Consider the following 11,779-nt stretch of genomic DNA (forward strand, 5'->3'; position numbering starts at 1 on the left):
TATTTAAGCAATCAAATTGATGCGCACGGCACCAATCAAATTTAGTCTTCTAGGAAAAAGATATATATTTTAAGTGGACTAATTTTTACATGTCGAATATGAGACTTTAAAAATGAGAGTTTTAAAATTTTTAAAATAACTAAAAATAAGTTAAAGTTCTTTTAAAATTTAAAATTTTTTAAAATATAAAATTCAAAAGAGAATCGACATGCCGCCCCTTGCCGCCACTTGCCATCACTGCCTCACCCACCGTGATCCCCAATCCTTGCCTCTAGATAAGTGCCAATGACAAACACCTACAATGTCCGGATCGTTATTAAGAGTTTTGTCTACCATTGCCTGAAAAAATTATTGCCGGAGAGCACGTGCTTGTTGGTTAGTCTACAGTATCTATCAAAGGAGAGATAACGAGGAAAGGGAAGGGATAAAACGGAATTTACCCTCCATTAAACTTTCAATACTATACTCTTCTACCTTTTCAAGGGAAAAGTTTACACATTTGATGGATAAATATTATTTTTCATGCAAGCTGTCCTACGCTATCTTAGGTTTCAGTCGCATGCATGAGTTCATCAAATATTTACCATTTTTCTTGATAAGTAATCTTACTACTTTCTTCAAAGTATTATGCATACTTTACCATAAAAAAAAAAATTATAAATTACAAACCCCAGCTAGATAATCTTCAAATCTTGAAAGGGTCCCACCCAACCCCCAAGTCGCCCTCTCTCCCACAATCTTATTTATTTCACACTATTTACTTGGGGAATATTTGATTTATTGGTGGGGGAATTGGGTTCCAGAAATGGACATGGATAACTTTCATTTCAATCTTTTGGTTGGAGGGACTATCATTCTAATTTTGATTGTGGAATGACATAGGAATACTCCAATCCCTCTACTATCCAATCTTGACTCTTTCTAGGGATTAAAATCTCTATTCTAATTTCAATTCTAATTTCTGTCATGAATCAAATGCCCTTTAGGAAATAATAGGAGAAAATAGAGAAATAGAAAGAGAAAGAGGGCTAAAAGAATGAGCTTTGCAGTAGTAGATCCTGGGAGTAGCAACCTAGCACTCTATCCCTGCCCAAACTACCGCCAATCCCACCTCTTTGCCACCAGAATTGGTGGCGGTGGGGCAAGTGGCTCCAAGGAGGAGGGAAGGAGAATGGATGATGGGACTCAGCTCCTCCTCTTCCTTCTTTAGGACCCAGAAAAATCTTAAAAACCATGTTAAATACCATACTGACCTTTAAATATAAATCAAACATCATTAACCATCATACAACTAGCAAAGTAGATCAAATAAAATTTCATTAACATGAAATATTTGTGTACATAGTTGAATACACCATTCGAAACTAGGAAAACTTGAAAACCTGCTAATAAAATAATTTAAGGCAAACATTACTGCTCCCTGGTAGCCTCGATCCCTCTAAGCAGTAGATTGCCACCGACAATAATGAATACCTAAGACCCAATCAAACACATGTATAATTTTACTTTTCTTGAACTATTGCTTCTCTATCCAGAGCAAGCAACTTTTTTTTGGCATAAGTGGACGATCACATCACTCTAGTATGAGTATAATGCATAAAGTTAGAAAATAGAAGGTCCTGTGAGGCCCTTGGACAAGTCTTATCTTATCGTCCGATCCAATCTTCGGTGTACTCAGTAATATAAGATGCAACCCAATCTACCGTACTATTCACCTCCTAAAAGATATGCTGAACATATATCATAATGGAATCACGAAGGAAAATCTAGATGTCACGGAGGAATGGATGGGCCTCCAATTGCTTTGTGTCATCCCAGATCCAATCGATAACAGTAACAAAATTTTTCTTTATGAATATCCTTTTTGCCCATAGCTCTTGCCCAATACAGATAATGTCCATCCAAATAGCTCGAGCTCAGCTCCTAGGACAGAAGGCTTAAAAAAAAAGGAGCCTCATGCTATTAGAAATCGAGCATCTAGATCCATATGACATAGCTAGCAAAACCTCTGCTATCCCTGATATTTAAATCTTGACAAATTCCGAAGGAGGGGACTCATAGAAAATGAAAATAACCCTCTGGATCACTATAGGAGTATCATGAAAGTCTCAAAAATCAGAGTCATCAAGGGACAGACCGACAGCATTGAAATAGTTGTACTCCACAGCTAAGTGAATGGCTCTCTATAGCACCTAATATGCAGGCACTATCTCGACTTTGAAGACCAGATAATTCTTGAATAGCCAGATTTGATAGGTGACATACATCATTCTACTCTCTTAGGTATAGGTCAATCCCTTAGCTATACTTTGACAGGTTACGTCCAGAAATGGGTCCAGCCAAGGGCCACTACTTTCCTCCCAAGATTGACCATTTGTCCTCCGCCAAGTCAACCTCACCTTCAGATAACACAAGAGGGCATGCTCCAACAACTCATCCTCCAACCTACAGATTATAGAAGAAATTGAAAGCTCTATGCCCCTATCTCCAAGTAACATACACATTAGAAGTCGGTCTCAAGCAACCTTCTAGAGAAAGAGCCTCATCTTGAGATGAGCAACCACTCTTCAAATCCAAACAATCTTGATTTTTCTATCTAGCGCCAGCCTGCACATCTCGGATATGTCCCTTATTGGAACCTTAGGACAACATGAATGGCCTCACATCCTCAATTCTTAGCTTCGATGGATGAGAATTGAAAAAGTGAGAGTCCAATTAGTAAGCGGACCACCCAAAAGATGGGTGAGTCCTATGCTCTCCAACCTCTACTATTAGCAGTGAACAAGTCACAGATCCGGAGCACAAGCATCTTCTTTGCATGAGCAATTTCTTCTTTTCTTTCGTAACATCTGCTACTTATTGACATCTTAAAAATTTATTTAAAATTTTAGAAACAAATTTAGTCCCATCTCTGCGTGTAGGAGGTCAAGCTACTCAAAGTACCTATATTGCTTATCAATCTACCAAACAATTTAACCAAAAAATTATATTAGTTCTCTATCTACCTAGTAAAATATGAAAATCAATAAAAAATCAAAGAATTTACATTGTATTTGAAGCAAAACTAGAACTGTCTCTTGAAATTTTCAACCATTCATGCTGTTCTAACTATAGATTATTCCCTGTAATAACAAGAAATTTGTCTACTATTATCATTACTTGAAGAAGATAACAATGATGACATGTTTTACAATACTTATATTAAATGATTTTTTTAAGCAATTTAAAAAAAATGTCAAACATAATTTGAAAAAGGAATAATAATCGATGCAAGTCCTTCCTTTTTTTTCTTTTGGATTGGTGAAGAAAAAGGTTTGGATTTGAAAATGGACCGCCAAAATTTTGATAGAGGTTTTAATGCAGTAGAAAATTTTCAATTTGGAGAACTATGCATTTGATTGAGTGATTTTGAGAAGAATAAGACAACCAAATCACAGCAAAAAGAACCCTCCTAGTCATTTTACGGCGTAAATGGATAACGGAGCTAAATGGAGTTTGATGGATTTGATATCAGGCAAGTTGGGTGTTACTTTCCAAACCACGGATAGCTTAACAAAATTAGGTCTATAGATAAGTTATAATTAATCCTATTATGATATAGAAGGAAGAGCATCATTAATTTTGTATTAGTTGTGAGTCAAAGAGGACTCTAATTTATATACGAGGAGATCCTCCTTCCCACATAAGGCACTTTTTGAAGGATAGCATTATGGGACCCAAAACAATCTATACAGTTCTCGGACTGCAGATCGTAGGTCAAAACGGATAATATCTCATGTGTCGAGCCAGGAGACCTTGACCGTAATAATGGCACTAGAAGGAGGGCACCACCTTTCATAGACTCCGAGGCTCCTTCCATCCGAACATAGATTTGTGGAAGTACACGGACATAGTTTGTAGGAGTGCATAGATTCTTTCTTGATTGGAGGGTTATATTGTGGTATAGAAAGAAGGACATCATTAGTCTCACATTGATCGTAAGTCAATGAAGACTCTAGCTTATATAGGAGGGGATCGTCCTTCCCATATGAGGCACTTTTTGAAGGATAAAATTGTGAGGCCCAAAACGGTTCATACAGTCCTTGGGTTGCAAGCTGTAGACTAAAGTGGATAATTCCTTACATGTCGAGACATGAGACCTTAACCACAACAAATCTTAGCTATTTTTATTTCAAATTTTTTGCCATTATCAATATTTATTTTTAATATATCTAATTTAATAGCGGCATCTAGTAGTAATTTTTAAGTTTAGTTTTACAGAGAGAGAATTTTAAATTTTTTTTAAACAACCAAAATGGGTCTTAGTGCCTTTAAAATTTAAATCTTTTCCAAAAAAAATTATAGAGGACTGGCATGCCATCGCCAACCATTGCCTTCTCGCCCACCACCAGCCGCAGATGCTGACGACGTACACCTCCGGCGTCCAGATCCAAACGAGTAGCCAAAATTACTATTATTTTATGCCAAAAATTCTGCTTGCATTCTTGTCTAACATGGCCTTAGAGCATGTGCTGGGTGGTTAGTTTTCCGTACCCATCAAAGGAGAGATAACGAGGAAAAGGAAGGAATAAAAAGGAATTTATTTTTCATTATTTTTTTTAGTATAATCTGACAATCATATTAATTTAATATGAATATAATTCAAAAAATTAATATATAAAATATTACATAAATTTTTTGAATATCCATCGTCTTGGCGTCAAATATAATTTTTAATATGATCGACAAAAAAAAAAAAAAAAAAAAAGGTGACAACTCAATTTATAATGCTGTTTGTCCAAAAATTATGTTGAATAGTTATCATAATAAAATATTTAAAATTTTTTTAAATATCTCAAAATATAAAATAAAATTTCAGATATTTTATCTTATTTTGAATCCAACCAATAACAAAAGGCAACGAATATCCTATCGATCCGTAACACTATCATTCTCTGACTGTTCCAAGAAAAAGTTTATGTATTTGGCGGACAAGTAACTCTTTTTTTCATAAAAGCTGTCCTATGTTTTGGTCCCATAGATGGGTTCCGTAAAGATTTACCATTTTTCATAGTACGTAATCTTACTGCTCTCTACAAAATATTATACATACTTTACTGTAAAAATGTACGTAGATTTATAATCGTCAGACCTTGAAAAGGGGCTGACCCGCCGTTTGCCCACCTGCCCCAAGCTTATTTATTTCACACTACTTTGGTGGCCGACCAGCAGGCCAAATCATAATAACATTGTTGGAGGAAACAGGAGAGAATATTGAACTAGAGAGAGAAAGAGGGCTAAAAGGATGAGCTTTGGAGTAGTCGTTCCTGGGAGCAGCAACCGAGCCCTCCATCCCCGCCCAAACCACCCCCAACCCCACCTCCCCGCCACCAGAATCGGCGGGGGCGGCGGCGACGGCGGGGCGTGGCGAGTGGCTCCGAGGAGGAGGGAGGGGGGACGAGCGGCGGGGCTCAGCTCCTCCTTCCTTAGGACCCGGGCGGCCGTGGAGGAAGGGGGGTTCGTGGGGGCGAATGGGAACTTCTACGAGCTCCTAGGGATCTCGGAAGGCGGGAGCTACGCCGAGATCAAGAAGGCCTACAAGCAGCTAGCGAGGAAGTACCACCCCGACGTCTCGCCGCCCGACCGGACGGAGGAGTACACCCGACGGTTCATCGAGGTCCAGGAGGCTTACGAGACGCTCTCCGACCCCGGCCGGAGGGCGCTCTACGACCGTGATTTATCTCAGGGCTTGCATCTTGCCTTCTCCACCAGGAGGCGATTGGATGAGGTGAATTTGGTTTCTCTGCTTCCACTACTTCTTGAATTCAAGAATATGGCTATTTTTTCGGTTAAAATCATAAAAATTTAGTGCTTGTGTGGAGCAATGTTTTTCGTTGCCGAGATCTGAAACACTTTTCATGGTTTGCTAGAAAGTTTGAATTTTAGCATTTGGATTTCTTCAGATGTGTAATTTTATCAACTTTTATTTTTAGCATGCGGGAATTTGATTCTCTTCTTTGCATTGGATAGATTTAAATTGGCATGGAATTTGTAGAAATCAGTACAGTTCTGGATCTTTTTTTTCTTTTTTTGTTTCTGCAGTATATAACTGCTGTTCTGGTTTTCTTAAAAATCATGCTGTTTTCTGGAAAAACTTACTACTTATTTTGAATCTTGGTTTTTATCCAACTTCTGTACTGTTAGGATTGTCAGATAATTACGTAGCCGGTTCTTATCTGAATTTCTTTCTTCTTAATTTCACTCTGAGTATCTATTTTCCTCAAAAAGATTTTTTTATTTATTTTTTGATTTTCTGAAAGATTAAAAGATGGGCTTTAGTAGAATCTGAGATATATGGTTCTAGACTTCTAGTAGGACTTGGGTATTTCAGCTTAGAGGTATGATATGATGGTTGTATGGGAATTATCTAATATTTCTATTTGTTAAGGGGTGAAGAATCTGGTCTCTTTGGTTCTCTAGCTAGCAGAGAAATTTCTCATTTTCATCGAAAATAATGGAAAAATTGCTTATAGTTGAGAGCCAATACATGGTCTAATTATGCACTAAAGTTTTATTTGAGTCAAGAGAGACGTGTTTCCATGATTTTGATTTTTGTTGTATGTATGTATGTATGAGTTTGGATTTTCATGTGAGATTTACTACATATACAAAGTTTTTAAAAAATAAGAAGAAAAACTGTATATACAAGGATGTCATCTAGGTTTGCGTACAGAACTTTCTGTGCAAACACCGGGTTAGTTACAGTTGCTTGAGAACACATCCCATCTGCACATATATGACATCATCCGAGGCGTCACTTATTCTTGGAATGCAACTACCGTGAGCTGATAGGATGGCTTTACGTAGGCAACAAAAATAGGTGGGTCAGGCGCCTGGAATTAAAACCTTGATGTAGTTGTCCAGAAGGTGGCCTTATCCTATTCTGTTCATATTATAAAACTTTTCTCTTCTTTATATTTCAAGTCTGAAGGTTATCCCTTGATTAGGATTTTGTTCTTTTTGTCTATCAGACCTGAGATATTTGTGGTGGCAAGAGGTCTGACATTCTTGAAGAGTTTTCATAAACTGTTGACCATGCAGATATAGGTGGTTCCTGTACGTGGCTTCTTTTTGTCAACTAATGTTTTGTAGCAATCAGAAGTTTACATGATCCGTATTATTATAATATTTGAGATTTTGAAAATTATTTAATTCTGTGGTGGTGCTCTTCATCATTAGCAGGCTACGTTTTTGCCAATGCGAAACAGAATTTTGTGGGTTTCATATAAATTGATGGGAAATTTCTTTGTATTCTAAAGCCTTTGTTATTTGATATGGTTATGTAGATTTTCTTTTTTTATGGGTCTATTCAAGTAAGGAAGGTTTAGACTTTTGGGATCCTTTTTATTGGCTGTGTGGGAAAGAGTACAGATTTCTTTCATTATATGTATGAATTGATATTTATTATATCGTGAAAGAAAATCATTGATTTCAGGAATTACCTGTTAATTCAGGTTTCATGTTAAAAATTCCGACTCTTTACTTTGAATTATTGATGCGAGTTGATCTGGCTCTCAGAGGAGTGTTGTGCCTTTTTTTTTTTTTATACATACTTTGGTCACCCTGACCTGCCAACCAAAGTTCTAGGAATGAAGTGAAGTTTGTTGAATTTTAAAGGACTGAATTTCTAGAACGCCTGGATTTGATTTGTTGAATAGTAGTCTTTGGTCACCCTGACCTGCCAGCCAAAGTTCTAGGAATGATGTGAAGTTTGTTGAATTTTAAAGGACTGAATTTCTACAACGCCTTTGGGGTTTGGTTTCTTGTTGCTTGTGATCCTTCATTCCTCTGTTGAGTGATGCAAGATATGTTGATTTTCTTCATATGCTCTCTGTGGCCGAATATCTTATTATGCTATCTGTTTTGCAAGATCTGTTCTTTCTTAACTAATTATTTAAGCATTAGTTTGGTTTGAAGATTTTTATTCTTATTATCTGATTTTCCATTTTTGCATTGTGTTTTAATGGGTCATAGCTTAATGATGAGACTTCCTCATATACCTAGACATTCGTAACTTTGTCCAATTCTTTCCTTCCCTTCCTGTTCATTCATGTGACTGTGGACCCCTTATCATAGGTGATATTATGTGTCTGCACTATTCACTCTACTAATAGAACTGTAGTCTCCAGCTGATGTGCTAATGCTGCCTCTCCAACCTTATTGACCTGGGCATTTAGAGTTTCAAATGCTTGATTCTTTGTATTATTATTGTCTTTCATATTTATGTTATTGTTATCTTTATGTGGCTATATGTTTACTTTAACAAATCCTTTTTACTTCATGTTTAAGAATGTTAACCTGTTTGTGATCCTTTACCTCTATGGTGATCAGAATTTCTGTCACCATTTGTTTATTCTCGATGCACTTGGTTTTCTTGTTAGTTTTTGTGATCTCCATCATTGTTTCCTCTATGTTCTTTACCAAAGGCAATTTACTTTAGTTGTCTATGCGCTGAGCTTTTGCTGCTGTTGTCATATTCTGATTAGGAATTGGAGGAGAGATCTGGTTGGAGGAACCGTTGGCAGGATCAGATTGCAGAGTTAAGGCGGAGGAGCATGAACAAGGTTGCAGAGGATAACCTATCTTGGGGAGCTCGAATGCACAGGCGAAGAGCTGAATCATCTATTTAATAGGGTCCTTATGATAATATGCATACATATTCTACCTTACCAATTTTCCTTCTAAAAGTTTGAATTTGGTGGTTGTTCACTATGCCAAACAAGCCGTCTACTTCACTATCAACCTGGAGTTATCAGCCTACACACTCCCATGGAATCACTTGACAAGCTTACCGAAGTCATGCCCCATCTCTTTTGTGGATTCAGAGGTGAAAAAGAGAGAGAAGAAAAGCTTTACATTTTTATCAACCCACGCCACATGGAGTTATACTCACTCTTGAAATTTGATGGTGCAGAAAGAATGAGCTATTCTGTCATCATGACCCTGTTAATTTGACTTTTCATCCTCCAATGTAAATACCCAACTCCTACATGTGTATATAATGGAGCTCTACGTGATATTATAACTGTGCTGTTTTAGTCAACATATGTTCATTTATGCATGGGAGACACTGCGTAGGAATTAACTCCAATGAATGTAGATCAGATTCTCTGCATTTCTGGAGAGCTCATGTTGTGTTCAGATCTCTATTTAGCTGGATATTGGCAGTTAAATAGCAATGGTAGAGAATATGGAAAAAGTTTTGTTGATTTGCTATCTGTGGGCTCACCTTGTAACCTATCAATAGATTAAGCAAAAAGCAAAGGGATGGAGACATCATTTTGGTGGATGTTGTTATGCTTCACTCAAGAAAACACTCAGTGGATGTCTGGTGGACCAAGGCTAACTTTGTGACGTGCATCTTTACCAAGTTACCTATGGCCTGACACTTTTTTCCGCTCTTCGTTCAGACGAAAGAGTGTATTCATCCTCTAACATAGATATTTTGAAACATATTAAATTTAGTATCATAGCAATCTGTGCATTATTAATGCTGTGCCCTAGTCAAATCAAAAGGGTTTTCTGCTATTGTTTTCTCTGCCCCTCTTCATATTATTTATGCAAGAAAAACACCAGTTTGTACCATGTAACATTTTCTGATGAGTTTTTTTTTTTAATATATGATTTTTGTCATTGTTTGTCATACTATCTTCCAAAGATCCATGTGGATTGAAGATTCCATCTACATGACCTTGTTCCCAAAGTGATTGATAGCAACTCTTCAAAATATGTGCTTAGTCTACGTTTAAATAATTTTTTTCATATGCCTTGGCACCGTCAAGTCTACCAAACATTCGAACCAAATGCATTGCTGCAACTTCCAGAACAGATGGAACTAATGAGAACCCCGGTTCGAGAATATTTTCCTAATTTGTACGACACCATAAACACTTACAAATGCTAGGGATGCAAGTACCAATTTTTTTCTTATACTCTTGATTCTTTCTGATGGGTCTGATCCAGCTTGGATTGTAATTAATTTTGATATCAATTCGAGCTTAAGTTCAAATGGAGCAGAACACAAGCTTACCTGATCAACTTGATAATTCTAAATAAACTTGAACTCATCTTGAGACTAAATCAAGCTTGGTCAAGCTTCAATAAAATCTTGATTAATGGTTTCAAGCTTGCTTTAAAAGTTTGATTCGTGTCTAAGTTAATAGTTAATTAATCCAACGAATAAAAAACTATTTAAGTAAAATCTTGGTCCAATGGTCTATTTATATATAAAACTCATATTGTATAATTTAGATACATCAGAGCGTTATCAAGTGGAACTTGATTGAGCTGAGTCAATCACAATTTGACTTGAAATTAACTTCAAGCCTGTTTTGCTTGTTCAAGATTGGTTTGTCTAGCTTCAAACCAAGCTAGATTTGAGCTTTTCTTAGGCCATCCGTATGGTTGAATCATTGAGTAGGCCCTTCCCTGCATCATTAAATTTTAGTTTCTTCAGGTGCCCTTGGCACTTCGCCTCCAATGTTCTAATAATGGTATTTTAGTCAATCCTTCTTGGTCTTCATTTCAGTTCCTTCAAATAATTGTTTTGTATCATTTTGGAGTAATAGTACGGCACGTAAAAGTTCCTTGAAATCATAGAATCGAAAATTCAATCTTGAGTCTGAACTTTATTTTACTCTCTCTTTCTTAGACTAACATGTCTCGGCTGGATGCTTATTTCGATTGGCAACCAGTTAATAAGAATTTATAAATTTTGCAAAGATACACATACTTCTAATATTCAATACTTCTACTATTCAATACTTTCTACCATATTTGCGTATACGTGTCCCACTTGGTTTCTTTCTGCGATTCCCTCACGTGCTCTTTCGGCCCTCTTGGCGGTTGACTGGTAATTTGAGATAAGATAAGTATGTTTGGACCATTATGTTCCTAATGGATTACAATTTTGTGCACAAGAGATATTTTTTGTGCACCGTAGGCCCACGGTGATGGGCTCATGCACGGAGCCGAGGCACAACCTGCAAATTTTTTTTTTTTTTTTTTTAAATTTTATACGTGAGTCAACCATCACGGATCGTGCACACATTTTTCACCATCCATGATGCACAAAAATTTTTTCATGTGCACAATTTTCTCCCTATGAGCATTTGGAACTTGGTCCAACATACGGTATCATCTCCTTTTTCGTTGGACGGTGGTGGTCCAAGTTTAAGAGTACTGGTACATGCGAACGTGACGTAGACAATTGAAAAGATGCGTGGAGACACTGCCGTGATGATTGAGAAGTGTTTTCTTCTTCTCTTTTTTGATTGAAACGGGAGGAAATAGGAAGGATTTCGCACAAGTATTATCGAGAACTGCGGCAGTTTCGTATGTCATGCCTAATCTGATGCGAGGCTTGACCTCCTGCCTCCTGGCCGTGCATCCTTCAAAGCCCAATTTGCCGAAAGAAAATGGAAGAAGGAAACCAGTTGCGGGGGCTTGTTTTGTTTGTTTTTCATTGAATCAAGCTTGGATTTTTTTTTGGGTAAATCGTAATCATTAAACTAATCTAGAATAAATACATTCATGAGTATGTATCTGAAAATAAAATATCCTAACAATTCAAAAGAAAAATCTCTTGCAGTCATCCACAGAGTAGGTCCTGTATCATCAACAACATATGCTGCTATTCAATCTGCCACTCTATTAGCTTATTTATAAGTATGCTTCACTTTAAAAGACTAAATGAATGATTCTATTCTCCAAAAATTTTGTCTCATTGGATGAATGTTGA

General features: G+C 36.9%; 1 protein-coding gene across 1 annotated transcript; it reads left to right on the forward strand.

Annotated features, from left to right (window-relative positions):
* The first annotated feature begins 5,198 nt into the window (after positions 1-5,198).
* Positions 5,199-9,100, forward strand: LOC105038869 (chaperone protein dnaJ 20, chloroplastic-like). Its single transcript, XM_029262667.2, has 2 exons — positions 5,199-5,767; positions 8,526-9,100. Exons 1-2 carry the CDS (start codon positions 5,285-5,287, stop codon positions 8,667-8,669), a joined length of 627 nt encoding a protein of 208 aa, XP_029118500.2. The 5' UTR covers positions 5,199-5,284; the 3' UTR covers positions 8,670-9,100.
* Positions 9,101-11,779: the final 2,679 nt, after the last annotated feature.

The sequence above is a fragment of the Elaeis guineensis genome, chromosome 1 (assembly GCF_000442705.2).
Source record: "Elaeis guineensis isolate ETL-2024a chromosome 1, EG11, whole genome shotgun sequence".
Taxonomy (NCBI): Eukaryota; Viridiplantae; Streptophyta; class Magnoliopsida; order Arecales; family Arecaceae; genus Elaeis; species Elaeis guineensis.

Excerpts from the sequence above, each read along its gene's own strand:
- LOC105038869 (XM_029262667.2), top strand. The coding sequence starts at position 5,285 with ATGAGCTTTGGAGTAGTCGTTCCTGGGAGCAGCAACCGAGCCCTCCAT. Across the intron at positions 5,768-8,525 it reads CCAGGAGGCGATTGGATGAG|GAATTGGAGGAGAGATCTGG; the intron begins GTGAATTTGGTT and ends TATTCTGATTAG.